The sequence below is a fragment of the Perissodus microlepis genome, chromosome 6 (assembly GCF_051167445.1).
Source record: "Perissodus microlepis isolate ML-2025 ecotype Zambia chromosome 6, ASM5116744v1, whole genome shotgun sequence".
Taxonomy (NCBI): domain Eukaryota; kingdom Metazoa; phylum Chordata; class Actinopteri; order Cichliformes; family Cichlidae; genus Perissodus; species Perissodus microlepis.
The window spans coordinates 27450310-27466166 of record NC_140466.1 but is presented as its reverse complement, the minus strand read 5'-3'; the positions used below and the strand labels follow the sequence as shown (position 1 = coordinate 27466166).

General features: G+C 41.4%; 1 protein-coding gene across 1 annotated transcript in view; it reads right to left on the bottom strand.

Moving 5' to 3' along the window:
- Positions 1-898: 898 nt before the first annotated feature.
- The window catches only part of fhdc1 (FH2 domain containing 1), a 30831-nt gene continuing 15872 nt past the window's right edge, over positions 899-15857 (bottom strand). The window contains exons 3-12 of the mRNA XM_084931783.1: positions 15633-15694; positions 12609-12711; positions 12373-12458; positions 11466-11566; positions 9865-9935; positions 8994-9101; positions 7809-7879; positions 7002-7119; positions 6653-6817; positions 899-6452 (exon numbers count right to left, since the gene is read on the bottom strand). Coding sequence (XP_084787909.1) covers positions 4320-6452; positions 6653-6817; positions 7002-7119; positions 7809-7879; positions 8994-9101; positions 9865-9935; positions 11466-11566; positions 12373-12458; positions 12609-12711; positions 15633-15694 — 3018 coding nt within the window. The 3' untranslated portion in view covers positions 899-4319. The remainder of the gene's footprint in view (positions 6453-6652; positions 6818-7001; positions 7120-7808; positions 7880-8993; positions 9102-9864; positions 9936-11465; positions 11567-12372; positions 12459-12608; positions 12712-15632; positions 15695-15857) is intronic.

The following is a 15857-nucleotide window of genomic DNA, read 5'->3' as shown; positions in this document are numbered from 1 at the left end:
TTTACAGGAAGAGAGACAATTCTCAGACCAGTTTTTGAATTATCATACAGTATTATATCATTTATACAGCATTATTAGTTTTGTGGATTTGTTTTAACATTCTGCAATAAACTATGCATATTTGTTTCTGAGAAAAATCATTATTACTGGGAAAATACAGCAGAGGGTGCAGTTTATGAAGGCATGATGTGGTAAGGTAGGTGGAGACAAGCATGTGTTTGAGTCACAGAAGAGCTCAGATATACTCTGCTGCACTCTAGTGGTGTAAACATAGAGGGGGAAGTATTTTTCCATACACTGAGTCACTAAAATTACTAGATCATCTTGTTAAAGCCTAATTTTCTGTTTAACACAGAGATCACATTTGTTTGTCACAGTTATATGATAAAAGAACAGGTCTATGATAATGCACTTCCCAATGGCAGCAGCCTCCCTCAGCAGTGTAATATTTAGTGTGCTGGATTAATGAGCAACAGTAGATTCAGGGCTCAGATTGTGAATCCACGGAGCAGAAATAGTTAGGTTAGCAAACTTTCAGCAGTATTTCTCTGTAGAAGAAGGTGTAGTTGTTGATTTCACCATCGTACATCATCATGCCGACTATTAAATATGCACAACTTCAGCCTGCTCAGCAGACCAGATTCTTCAAACATTCATGATTATTACTGGATATCCATCTGTTCAATTAGAAATCATTGATTCTCAAACTGTGGGGCGGGACCCATCTGTGGGACACAGTGCCACTGTAAGTGGGCCTTGGATGAACAAGAGGAACATTATAAAATAAAATGACTTGTGAAAGGAAAACTAAACTGAACTGAATTAAAAAGTGCCTCCAGTGGGGGCGTGAGCTTTTCTGTGCATGCAGAAAAAATGTTAAAGAAATGGGAGGAGCAAGTTTCCAGTTTACACAGCAATGTGATTTATTTATATCAGCATCAGAAATATAAAGTGGAACAGTAATAACACATTTCGCAGCCCTGCGGTCTAGTGATCAGAGGTGGTCATTTTCTTTATGTATTGGAGCTTTTTTTGTTTTTTCCATCATGAAACTTCAGATTTAGAGATGACCGAGCAGAGCAGCAGAGCACCTATTTGCCTCAGCTGTGAAAACAAAAGACAAGTCCTATTCTCAGAGAATCACATCAGAGTACAAATACATCCTTGGGCAACGAATGCTACAGTAAGACAGGCTTGTTGCAGTGGAGTCGGCGTGTGTCAGTAACGAAATACAACAGATAAAAATGACTCACTCCAAACTTTATAAAGTCACGTAACTTTTAAGCAGCGCTACAAAACTTGTAACGTGACAAAGGTGTCGCTGTAGAGAGCTGACAGGACACTTTATAATGGAAACTAATGTTACTATGGTAACCATTCCTTAAATGCAGAAGCTGTGGTGACGAGAGCGAACAAGCATTCAAATTCACAAGCAGCTCTGCTGCTGTAAGCTGTTGTCATGTAATGTAAAGGGCACCCATTGTAAAGCTTAAAATGATGGCGCGGTTGTGGAAGCATCATCTTTCCATGATGTCATCAAACAGTTGGAGTTTTCAGTTTGTTTGTTTTTTTAAAGAGTGGACATTTCCATGACTCAGCTTGGTTAGAAATGAAGTGGACACTTTTCTTTTTTTGTCAGTGTAGTCTGAAAAAGGTTACATTTACAGGAGGGCAATCTTTCAAAGATCTCAAAGGAGTCTAAAAGTGTCAGTTAAGGGTTTTCCAAAATGTTCAAACACATCCACTTGTTTTTTCATACATCAAATACATTTTAATGTAACTGCTCCAGACAGACATTAAGTTCAGAAGTCACTATTTTAGTGCTGAAAATGTGAGATTTCTAATTTATTTAGAAAACAAACAGCTGGTTCAGATGGTTGGACAAAAACAAGCATTGCAAATGATTCCTTTGGTTTGATGGGCTTGAAGATTACTTCTGATTTTTGCTACTGGTGGGATTTAAAATTCCTGAAAACATGTGTTGATAGCAACTATCACAGCCCTAAATAACTCTGATACTGTAACAGGAGGATCTATATTTAGGTGGCGTCAGGCCACACACACAGTGGTTTGTCACACTGGGCCTATTGTGTCATCAGTCCATCAGCTTCATTTGCATGACAGGGAACAGGAAGACACTCGCAGCATGTCCACACCCTGCAGGTCGACCCTCGGCTATGACGATGAGACGCTTGCTTTTTAAACATCTGTGCGTGCACGCATGATTTATTCTCTTACTCTTTAGGTTTTTATGAAATATAAACATATGAATGGTCAGAAAACATCTTTACATTATTTACAAAGTGACCAGCAGAGTTTCACTTTGATGTGATGGAAGGCAGTAAAGTTTCTACTCTCCTTTTACAATCAAGGAGCTTCTACTGGTGATTGATCGGCTACATTAAGCTTTAAGGCAATGCACTGTTGAGAGTGTTGTTTCCATCAAGGCAATGGCACAATGTATTCTAAAAGGCAAGTGGTGCAAAGTGGTCGGCGGTGCTACACTTACATGATGTTTACATTACTTTTTATTTTCTGAAACATGAAGAACTTCCAACATCTGAAAAGCAAAGACCGTCATTTGTCAGCTCCTGCTGCTGTACTGAAGATTTTTACTGAATCCTTAAAAGCTCATCAAACCATCTGAATTTAAAAACAGCTAATACTTCATTTGGAGAAACATTTGGTTTGGTTGCACTACAGAAATAAACAAAAGTATTAGCGCACACCTCAGAAATCTCAGTTTGTGTTTCCATGTCCAAGCAGCTCCTGTCAGTGTAATCTGTAGCTGGTAGTTTTGTCCATATAGTGCATATCCTATAACATTATATCATCTTAGCATGTTTATGTTCAATTTGTGTGATGTAGAAGAAAATGTATAACCTCTGCCAGCTGTTTTTGTTCACACTGGTGCAACAAAGTATCTAATCTATTTTGAGTTTGTTATTCGTGAACCATACTTTTGTCCTAGAGTCATTTTTGACTGAACGAAGAGAAAATGCAGTCGCAGCCTGAGAAACTCTCTGAACATCTTATTCTGAGTGTTTTTAAATGCTTGAAATTGTTTCCAAGAATTTAAGGAAAAACCTTCAGTACAGCGAATCTTTTTTTTTTTTTTTTTTTTTTTAAATAATAAATTTATCACTGGGGATAAATTTAAATGAGCCTGTTTCTGCGTCGTGATGACACTCATGAAAGCAACAAACTAGATCCAGGCTGAATTACAACCACGGGCTTTCTGTTGTAATTGAACAAGCCTAGAGAAAATATGAGACGACAATGTTCACAGTAGAAAAATTAGATCAGACTCTAAAAACATGACTGATGATGGCATCAGTGTCTTTGTGTTTCTGTTGCGCTCGGTGGTTTTCTTTCACAGCGTTAGCGTTTTTTTCATGTATTAGCTGAAACAGGAAACATTTCCCACGTGCATGTCTACTCCAAAATATTATGGAGGAGTCCTAACACATTTACAAACTACTGATACAGTACGAGAAGTACCACGGTTGGTATACACACTGGCATAATATGTGTGACTTTTATATATTGTTGTAACATTAATACAGTATACCAGGAATTTCTTAAAAAGTGACATTGCAGTTATTTTTTTGTAAAACTGATCTGATTTTGTCTACATCATCATCATCATCATGCAGAACCAAATGAACAAGTCTACTTTTTCTGCTGGTGCAAGGCCACTGCGATCGTTCTGAGGTATCAAGCAAAAAAGAATCACAAAGCAAACGGAGCGCTGTTAGTCTACGGGAAGAAGCAGCAAAGTGAAAAAGACACCGTGACAGCAGCGAGGTGAGGTACAACAAATCTCGTAACCCTGAATGAAACAGACGCTGAAAGTCGGTCTCAAATCTGTCAGAGCTAATTAGCAGCTTTATGTAGTCGTGTCTGACGTCAACAGCGTCACAGACACCAAAACATACTGAACGCAGACAGCTAAGCAGGCAAAGAGGCTGCAGTGTAAAAGCACCAATTCGCCATTTGTCAGTTTAGATTTCTCCCAACCCTTAGAAACAAAAACAAAAAACAAGAAGAGGAAATGAGGAACGTGTGCACTTCATTGCATCTTGCTCTTTGTGATTCGTAAACCTGATACAGAGCCAGCTACAGAGGGATTCTTACACAGTGAGAAAGCTTAACATGCTTTTGTTTGATATGCATGATATGAGTGGATAACTCTAGACGAGCAGAGCGAACGTGAGTTCACGCCGAAGCAGGTAAAAAAAAAACAAGCAAACAAAAAAAAGTCCTCTCTTCCTGCTTCCTGTTATCCTGCAGTCAGGTTTTTTTTTTTGTTTTGTTTTTTACTTCCAGCTCGGCTTCCTGCTTCTGCTGGATGTCATCAAGTCTCTGGGCTGCACAGACTTATCAGAGAAGCTGCTAGATTTACGAACGTTCTCACGTGCTACAGGGGGAGGCGGGGTCTCGCTACGGTAGGTGCTGCAGCTTGTTGCCTTCACGCTTTGCACCCGCCGCAGGCTTGTTGCCTGTGGCCGCTCGTCAATGGTGTGACCTGCGTGTGATGCCCGGGTCGGCTTTTGTCGACCCAGGAGGGAGGGGCTGCGAGACGGGGTGGAAGGGACCGACGGAGGGCCCAGCTCTTTCCTGGTCCTGGAAGACGAGGCCACAGTATTGCGGGCGAAGCTGGGGACTCCAGAAGTGTTTTTTGCACTGTGTGTGTGTGAGCTGCTGTTCTCAGGAGATGTCTGATCTTGAGCTTGAGCGAGGGCTCTCATAGTAGAGCGGCACATCTTTTCCTCGGGCGCCGGCTTGGGAATGTTCCTCACGGGTTTGGCGCTTGGCTTGTGGATTGAAGCTTTCCTAGGCATTGAATCACTTGCCCATCTAGAAACGCTGCCCGTGAGACCACCTCCCTTCTGGGCTTTTGACTCATCAGGAGGCAAACTGGAGTGCCGAGGAGGTCTCGTTGTCTTCTCGCTCCTTCCTCTTGCCGGAGTGCTCTGGTCACGGGGAGGCCGCCGTGTCTCCCCGCTATCGTGAACTGCAGGTTTCTCTGCTCGCCTGCTGCTACCTGTCCTGGTCAGCTTGGTAATAGGGATGACTTTCCGCATACCCTGGTTATCGTTGCTGGCCAGCGTTCGCACACCATGGCCTGCACTGGTTTTCGTTGCTTTGCTGCCTTTGCTCTTTGTAGGCGCTGGCTTTCGGCTGCTTCGTTGCGCATCTTTCCCCGCAGCCTGTTTTCCTTCAGCGGTGTCGCAGCTCTCCGTGTCCCACTCTTCTGTGGTAGTAGATGGAGCCATAGATGCTGCATCCACAGATTTGGGGGCTGAGAGCTCATTGGTTGAAGCAGACTGGTCGTTGGGAGATGTGGATTGCGGGTCTTGCCGACTCTCCTGATCTTTGCTGCGGTCAGCTGTTTGGAAATGAAGTCCTTCTTTTGTAGACGAGGATTCCACCTCAGAGCAATCCAAGGTGACAGAGATGTCCGTTTCTGTGCAGTCCATTATATAAAACATTGGCTTCTTGTTGGATACAGAGGTATCTAGTGGAAGAGGGGTATCACAGGTTGTGGATGAAACTGTGCTGTAGTCCTCTTCGTCTTTCTCTCTCTCAGGAGAGACCCCAGCCTGAGTTGGAGGAACTATTGTATCTTCCCATACTACCTTTAGATTTCCCCCCCTTTCCAAAAATGTATCATGTGAAAGGTTGTCCAGATTCTTGGGTGGTGACTGTCTCCCTATTTCCAGATCCGTCACCACAACGTCCCCCCGGTTGACAAAGTGCATGTGATTGCTGTTATTGTTTGGACTGATTAGGTCAAAAGCCTGAGGACCTCGGACTAAAGTATGCTTCTCCACACTAACACTCATGTGGCCAGTAATTGCTGGGTTGGGAATATGGGCAGGCTTCTGAAAGACACAAAAGGGCCGAGGCAGAGCGCTGCTCTCTGACACAGATGAGTAATTGTTGTTGTTGTTGTCCCCGTTATCGTTTAGCTCAGAGGAAGAAAACTTGGCGTGTGAGACGATCGGCTCAGTTTCTGAATGTGGCGACGTCGCTTTTCTTTCACGGCCTAGTTCCCGGTTATTGTCCTGGCCTAACATCCAGGGGGCCATCCTCCGCTGGATAGGGCGGCCTAACCGAGGTAGGCTGTTAAATTTTGAAAAGTCAGAGGCGTTCCCTGTGCTTCCGAACAGCTCCAAGTATCCCTGGAGTTCACGATCTGCTATGGAGGTCATGGTGTGCCGGTGTCGGCGTGCGCTGGCAGAACGTTCCAGCGGGCAGTGTGGACTCTGAGACCTCTGGAAAAACTCCAGGAGGCCCTCCTTGGTGAGCATTTCCACGTCGTTCTCGCTGCTGCTGCGACCAAATCCGCCGGTCTGATCCCCGCTCGACCACGCAAAACGCTTTTCCTCCAGTTCTTTGAGACGACGCTGTCTGGCTGCTTCCTTCAACTCCCGGTCCGTGTTGTCCTGATGGAAACAGAAATGTAAGGAAGGAGAATTTTGAGAATCAGGAACCTGAATGATGGTGACATCCAACTCACTTATTTTTGAGTTTTTTTAACAGTGGGTCACCATGAACAATTACCACGCATATAGAAGACAAGCAAGAAATGACAACATCATATGATATTATAATAACCCAGAATTATTGTTTCACTCAAGCAGACCTTAACAGCTTTCTTGAATTTGATGCAGAAGTCCTGAAAGATCCGGAAGCCCTCGTCCAGCTTGAATGTGTCCTTGTCTTCACAAAAGAAATCGATGAGAGTACTTCCCTCTTTACGCAGATCCAGCCTGCGTCTCTTTAAGTCCTGAAGTGTCAGTGCTGCACTCTAAGACAAGAGACCGAGCACACATGCACACTTTTTATTCATAACGCATCATCCACTTTTACACAAGTCATTATCTATAGCACTTAAGTCAGCAGCTTCACAAATGTAGAGCGGGCTGGATCCAACTTTCTGTACATGTGTCTGTGTACACAATCTATTACATAACTAACTGCTGCTGCTTCACCTGCAGGAAGGGCTCCAGCTGCTGCAGCAGCTCCTGGTCTCCTTGAACTTTCTCTTCCAGGGATTTGATTCGGACATACAAGGAGGAAAACTCCTCCTCAATGTTTTCCACTGAAATTCTACATGAACACAGGAGAAAGATATTTAAAACACACTTGTACTTGTTATTATATAAAAACTGACGGACAGTTCTGAGTGTAAGCAGTCTTCCTTATATTGCTTAAAAAAAACATGTGACATTAATTTGATGAATGCACTTCCAAACAGTTGAAAATGTAGACCGCAGGGAGAAATGCTTTCAGGGTCTCTATCCTGAGGGCAGGAGGGAGGAGTAATTCTCTGCGGTGCAGTATCTGCACTGACAGCACACAGAGATGACCTTGTGAAGCTGACAGAGCCTGAGACTGTGCTGTGAATATAACTCCTGTTCTACACCTAAATTAGATGTCAGCCTGGTTAATGAGGCTGTGCTTGGCCGTATCAATAAAATACTACGGCAATCGTCGTCTTCAGCGCCTCATTATGTTTCCCATCAGAAAATTTGGCTGTTTAATAAATGTGATGGTGGTTAATTTGGAAATCATTTCATTTTACAGAGGCTTTACAGAAAACTGATGTCTGCTGTGTAACTGACTGATACAAACTGACACTTATGCTCTCACAGTCCTTAACTCACCCTGCTTCAGACTACATGCATTTGGAGAATAAACAGCTTTTATATGAGTCCATTATCACCTCTGCATGACTGCAAAACTGATAATGGACTCCTACATTTCTCACTGGCAAGGATTTGATTCCCTTTGATTACCTGGCGGCACTCTGGACATCTTGAAGCTTCTCAGGAAACTTGAGCAACTTCTCGTCCTTTTTCTTTGCCTCCTGCATGGAGAGACATCGCACAGTCAACATCTAAATGTCTGATTTTGTGCAAGATAAAGTGGCGTAGTTGTTGTGATGAAGGACTAATATCTGTATGGTGATGTAACTGCTTGGCGAGCCGTTCTTGGCTCTGTGCTGTTTCCTGTCACCATCTGCTGTCCACCTGCTCTCCTGCAGCTTCAGTGGTCAAACACAGTTTTCTCATCACTGCTGTAAAACACTGATTTAAATTTCTTTATGACAGACTTTCCTACAGTGTCTGTACAGTAAATGCATCTTTGCTTATTGTGAGGTTAATCCAGCTTTTTTCAGTTCTGCTATTGTCTTGTTAATACAACCATAAACCTGTTAATATAACCATTTATCATTTTTAAGATAAATGCACAGAGTAGAGGTTTGACACAGTGCAAACGAACAATTAATTCAACACCTGAAACCTGGTAATCGGCCACCAGTTGGAGATGATTTGAGCTTTGTGACATGCTAGAAGCAGAAGATGGTACACTGTGCTCATAAAGGTAGGATAGCTTACTCAGGTAAGCTGTGGTGTTTAACTGTTGCTCAGTTAGCATATGGAGCCCGAAGTGTGCCAGGAAAATATCCCTCACAGCATTACACCAACAGCCAGAAGCACAGGACAGATACATGCCTTCATGTCGTTTTAGCTGACAGGAGTGGTGCCCAGTGATGCTCTTCTGCTGGTGTAGCCCATCAGCTCCAATGTTCAATGTGCTGTGAGTTCAGAGATGCTCTTCTGCACATCTTGGTTATCTGCCTTTCTATCATCTTAAAGCAGTCTGGCCGTTCTTCTCTGGCCTCTAGCATCCACAAGGCATTTTCACCCTGCTGCTGGTCATCTCCTCTTTTTGCACACCCTTCTCTGTGAACCCGCAATCTACACGTGACCGTGTCTATATGCCTAAATGCAATGAATTGCTGCCACGTCATTTGCTGACCTGTGCGAACGGTCGAACAGCTACTAAAGTGGCCAGTGAGTGTAAGCGGTAATGTAATTCCATGCTCAAGTGGTTCTGAAACCAGGACTGAATCCACATTACAAACATCTGCAGTGTCTAAAGGTGTTTTGTGTGTACTCTACTACAGCGTCACTGACCATGGCCACAAAATGCAGCAGGTTCATCCCCGGCTTGTTGGCTTTGGTGTCAGCCAGTGAAAGGAGGGATGACAGCTTGAATCCCACAGCGTTCCCTGCATAGCCACCCTGAGAACAGAAGGGTATTTTACACAGAGAAATGAACAATATCATAGAATCACAGCTGGAAATAACGTGAAACAATAAGACTCTGCCTGAGTGATACAGTGGTCCCTCGTTTAACGCAGGTGTTACGTTCCAAAAATAACCCGCTATGTGACATCTGCGAAGTAGCCAACTTTATTTATTTTTATTATTATAGATATTTTAAGGCTGTAAAACCCCTCACTACACACTTTAGACACATTTCTCAGACAGGCATGAACATTTTAACACTTTTCTCTCTTGTTTAAACAAGTTCAAACCTTCGTAGAAAAATAAGTCCAGTATTATAGAATGAATTGTTTGTTGGGGAGAAAACTTACAAACATGCAGTGCAGCACTTCAGAGTCACACTGCTAGCGATCGAAGATTTATGTAAATTTGACAAGTTGAACGCATTCTGTACTGTACAGGAGACACGGCACGAGATTGCCTGACAATGGTCTACAGCCAATCAGGACGCAGAACACAATGCGCTGTGAGAAAAAAAAAAAGCATGCAAAATCGCACCAAAAAAAATTCCGCGAAACAGCGAGACTGCAAAAGGTGAACCGCGTTATAGCGATTTGTTTTGGTTTCCAACAAATACTGACAATAGGTTTTATTATTTATTTATCTGGAAAAATACATAAAAAAAAAAAAAAAATCAGGACTGAAACGAAACATCTTGCGTGTTCAGAGGCAGCAGAGATGTGTTCGCGTATACGAACGTAACCTGAGAAGCTCTTACCGCGTTCATGATGTTTCCTGCCTGCAGCACCAGATGCAGGATAGCATGAAGCTCCTCACAGCTCATCAGCTCTTTAAGGAGATATCAATATAAACTCAATTAGAGACTCCAGAGAAGATGTATTTCAAATCATCTCGTTTTCATTCATCACTACCGTACAGGAAATCTGTCAGCAGTAATGTGTCCTTATGTGATTCAGTCATAAACCGAAAATTACTTACAATGACCACTTTAAAGTAAAAGGGTAAATGTTAGCACATTGAAAAGTTTTAATTAAATTTTGTCATAAAAGTTCCAAGTAATTATTCCACACAGTGTTTAAGTGATTGCCCTGCAATGCAGTGAAAAGGTCACAGTACTGTAGATGAGGGTCTTAAGAAAAATCCAATACAGCACAAAGACGCAAGACAGTGTGACTCAGCTAAAATGGTAACCTGGTTCAACCAATGGCTGAAAATAGAATAATTAAAAAGGTTTCCAGATCAGTTTATCAATATGGTGATTTTACTGTAAATCACAAATTCAACAGTACATGTCAGCTTTAGCTCCAGAGGAATAAAGAAACGAAAAGATATAATATTAGTGTGCACATTCACGAGATAAACTGTAATAACCTTTTGGATCACAGTGATCTCTTATTAAGTGCTACCATCAGGTCACAAGATCCAGCACGTTGTTATATAACCCATACAAAACAAATTCTGTTTCCATCAGCTGTGCTTTGTCTCAGTGCTAATAAGTAAAAAAAACCCATGATAAATACTACATAATGTGGTCAGTGCGAGACTTGCAGCAACCTCCACCACTGAAATTGTGTCAAAACTGCAGTTCCTCAAGTGGCCACTTGAGGCTGGAAACATCCCCAAAGAGTCCTACAGTATGTTAAAATATCCACGTTTAAATAAACATGTTCATGGTACAAGAACTTCTCCCTCTTTATTACAACTGTAAAGAGGGTGTTTATTTATTTATTTATTTTTTAAACATGAACAAAATTTCTCCAGAAAAGTTGGGACACTGATGAATTGCACATTACAAAAACCTCATATGTTATTCACAATAGAACACAAAAAACATTGCGTGTATAAACGCAGCCACAGCTTGTTTAACTTTGAAAGGTCTGAGAAAGCACAGCGGCCTTTCTTCATCGTGTTCACATGTAAGGTTGGAACTCACCTCTCTAACTGTATGGAAGGATGTTGCTAGTGAAGTTTAGCATGCCATTTAACATTACAGTAAATGATAGATTATAGCACGATGCTACCCAAGCTAGCAATACATTTAACAGAGTACAGCTGGCTTAAAAAATAAATAAAAACAAGCGAAATGACCAAACTAGCCAAACTCAGGTCTTTCAAATGGTAGTCCATGGCATAACAGGTCACACCGTGGTGACTATATAAAGTTATTTTTTATTTATTCATTTTTTAATAAATCAACACTGTGAGTAACTAATATGTATAGAGCTGCTCGACTCTTTTAAGTTACATTTCAATGAAACAGCTTTTTGTTTTGGTCATGAGTGTCCTCACGTCAAGATGAGATCATCCTGCTTTCTGTGTGTGTGTGTAAATGTGTTAGAGCCAGTGTGTTATTATTACGTTTAGTCGCAACACGGACGACATCAATCTCATGGCCCATCGCAGCACAGCAAGGGAGGAACTCTTCCTGGAGGACCATGGCCTCAATCCGAACCTCGAACCTGTCAGAGACGGAGTTCGGAGTTTAAATCTGAGAAAAGATTCGACTCTCTTGCTCAACACTGAGATCCTTAAGAAAAGACAAATTGTTATTATAATGCAGCAGGCTGAGAGAAATGACTCCCGCTTCCCCCTGGAGAGTACCTTAACACTCCATCTTGCTGCTGAGTGGCAGTAAAACTTGACGACTTTTAGCACCTTAACATCCTCATAATATTTTCACATCATCATTTCAATTATAGCACGAACCAAAAACGACTTCTGACTAATTTCACTGGACAAATGCTCCATTTCAGCCCAATCAGTCTGCATTAGTTCTCCATAATAATCCCTGCAGGGACTGCATCCTCTGAATGACACTAATACCATTTTAATGCGCTATCACACAGTGCTGCTGGACAAAAAGGAAATTCAAAGGAAGTTACTTAGTCCCCGTTCAGAAAAAATGGAAACATGCTTTCAGTTGAATGAACTGAAAATATTATGTAATAAGACCCTTTATACGTGTGGATGGGCTGTTTTATCATCCAAAGGAAGGAGATAAAATGAAATCAAGCATTATATCCTTTTTTACAAAGCTGACAAATGTGCACATTCCCCAGTCGTATTAATATTATTGAATATGAACACTTGATAGATTAAATACAAGTCAGAGAGCAGCCGTAAACTCTTTGGAGAGTCGGCACAAAATCATGAAACTCTGCACTCAGTTTTGAGTCTTTATCTTCCACTGACTGTCAAACTGCTGACTTGACATTCCTTTTTAATGGAAACTGGATTATATACATGCCCACTGAAACCAACTCACCGTGGCACCTGGATCAAGAGGTACATAAAGGAATCGACCAGTGTCAGCTTGTCTGGATCTCCTTTGAATGCCTGCAGCTTCTTAATCTGCAGAGAAAATAAAGAGGAACAGGAAGCTCAGCGGGGCGCTTTCAATCCACGTAAACTGCCTTTTATCATTGGCTGTGCTCTGTGATTCAAAATCTTAATGCTATTCATACTTGGCTAAAAATCACAGACAAGTACACAAACACGGACCTCCTCTGCGTCGGGCAGGAGCTTCAGCAGGTCTTTGAGCAGCTCCGCTCCATAAATCTTTCCTTCTCCTTTTCGTATGTCTTCGACAATGGAGCGGTTGGACCTGAAAGACAGTTTGTTTCTGTAAAGTTCAGAGATAAATTGCACAGGTGCTTCCTTTAATGCCTGCCCTCCTCTGTTTACAAAGGCACAAAACACAGCTTTTGCAGAGAGCATTAGGCGTCTCTGCCTGGCTTTCTTATTAGCAATATAAATAAAAGAGAAATCTGTTTTCACAAACCCTTTAGGGCACAACTGGTCTACTTTCATGTTTGAGGCTTTAAAATGACTGAAAAGACAAAGTAAGCTGACACTTAGATGTGATTCAAGCACTTTAACAAACGCCAGCCTTCAAAAGGTATCCAATACATGTTTATTTAACTCGTGATTTGGGAATTTATTTTATTAGGTTAAATTACCAGGTTTTATTTTCTGAATTTCTTGCAATGTTAGGATGAGAACGTGGAAAAAGGAATTATTTGCTCCATGTGATTATTCAGGTCGAGCGGCTTGACGACAAGTTTGAGCGACGAGGCCGACATGGTTTGGACATGTGCAGACGATGGAAAGGGGATATACTGGACAAAGGGTGTTGAAGATGGAGCTGCCAGGTAGGAGGAACAGACGAAGAACACAGAGGAGACTGATGGATGCTGGTGTGATAGGGGAAGATGTTAGGGGTGGGGTGAGATGCTGTGGAGACCCCGAATCAGGCGGGGAGACAAAGATAACGAACCCAGCAAAGGTTCAAAGCCTCGTTGAAGCCTATAAAGAACTTCTCAGTGCAATAAAAAAAAATGAGACATTTATTTATCTATTTGTTTTTCACAAAGATAATATTAGACTGTTTGTGGAAATTCCCACAAACCCTTTAATAGCCATGAGAGGATAAACAGCTGGGTCATTGTTCCAACACCAGGAAGGGTACACATCTTCCCTCCCGATCAACGATGGGAATTTCATTTCCAGTTCTGTGGTGTAGACCTGTGCAGGTAGGCTGATGACTCTGAGTGTGAATCTACTGAAGTTGGAACATCCCCCCCCCCTTTTTTTTTTAAACAAGGGGGGAACCACTTGGTGGTATTTTCAACAAAAAGACAATTTCTAATCAATCACAATCAGAATACTTTATTAATCCCTAAGGAAATTATGTGGTTACAGTTGTTCCGTGATAACAACGACAGTAAAAGACTGAACTATTTTAAATACTACAACATATTACAAACATAAGAAATCACTCTAATATATGCAATATACTAAGATACATCTATGTTTTGGGCTGTCACATTCTCCAGCACAGCAAGAAATCACATTTGCTTATACTCTTGTTTATGCCTCAGGCTACCGTCTACTGATATCAGTGACAGGATCCAAATATTTCTAATGTAACAGGTGTATTAAAAAAAAGAAAAAAAAAGAAAAAAAGCTCTTAGCTGACTGGGGTGGAAATCATTAAATGCTACAACAAGCTGTAAAATTAATTCACTTTATGTTTGAGGTTTCGAGTTTTCAGCTGTTTTATAGAAAAGTGCTGCGTAAAGTGCAGCTTATGACACAATTGGCTCAAATGCAGTGCAGCAGAAGATTAATGCATACTCCTTAAAATAAAAAGCAACAAAAACAAAAGTAAACGCTGACTGTAATGAGGTCACTGCTCCTACTCTGTCTTGACTCAGTGCAATGGCTCGCAGTCAAATATCATTAAAATCCTGTGGAGAGCCATGCAAATAGACCTTCAGGCAAACAGATACTTAACACACTTTTTGCTCTCTATTCTAGACAAGTTATGCAACTCAATCCCGAGTCTGGTCAAACTCACTTTGAAACTTCCCGAACCAAATAATTTAGAACAATGGATGCCTAAGAAGGCTTATCAGACTACCTGGCACAGATTTGGACCTTTCCTTAGTTATGAAAGTTAAACTGATTGATTGAAAATGAGAATGTGTCCATGATAATGATAGCATCTGATCTGAACTGTCCTTAGCAACAGCATGAAGAGCTGACGAGAGGCGTGCTTGGAAAAGCCACGAGGGAAAATAAAAAACAATCTCTAATTTAGTTAAAGTCAAACAACCGTTCGTGGGATTTTTTGTTGGTTGGTCACAGTAAACTCTTTGGTTATGCTAAACCTCACTGCTCTTCTAATGATGGTCATTTAATCCTCTACCTTAAGTAGCTCTGTACTTAACAAAATTAAACACTGCCTGTAACACAGAGCAAGAAAGGTTTTACTAAAACTACGTCACCACTGCCACTAAAGTGATGCTCAAAGTTTCAGTGTGTGTGTGTGTGTGTGTGTGTGTGTGTGTGTGTGAGAGAGAGAGCAAATGGAAGCACGATATGTCTTAAAATGATGCATGTTCTGAGTGTAAAAGTCATTACAATTGTTTGTTTTGTTTTTACACTTATTTACACAGCTTCCCAACAAATTTCAGAAATGGGTTTGTACTTTTCATGTCTTACTGACCATTCAAAGCACTTTAGACTAAAAGGCAGATTTTAACTTTGCATTCATACACTGGTTTATTCTATGGCTCAGGGGTCTCAAACTTAAATGATCTGGGGGCCACTGCTGGCACTGTCATGTCATTGGAGGGTCTCTTTAGTGTTCAAGTGGTACAAAAACAAACAAACAAACAAACAAACAAACAAGAAAACACCCATAAATATTTCCAAAAATCTAACGTTTGCTTTTTTTTACTGAATAATACAATATTGTAAAATAAGACAAAACTGAAAAAGTGAGCACAAATCTTTTTTCCTCATTCTTAACTGAAGCCTTTTGGTGAACTTGGTGTTAACGTCATTTTAATGAGGTTAACGCTGACGGCACTAGTTTAGAATAATAAATGAACTGTGGGAGGAAGCAGGAGAACCTGGAAACCAAATTCCACCAAGAAAAGGGCTCAAACTGATCGCGTTTGTGCTCCTGTGGGATTTTTGTGCATTGCTTTTCACTCTGGTAACAGTGGGGAAACTTACTTCTTAAACTGCTTGAGGAAAATGCCCACGTTCATCCCCCTCTTTGAGTCAAGGATGTTGACCTGAGGAAAGAAAAAAAAAAAAAAAAAAAACACAAGACACTACGATAAAACTCTGTTGAAGCTCTAGTTAAAGCATACAGCCAAACAAACACACCCACTCCTGGGTGTTGTTGGTTGTCTCTATGTGAAGTTCAAACCTCCTTCATTAAGAAGCTTGTACGAC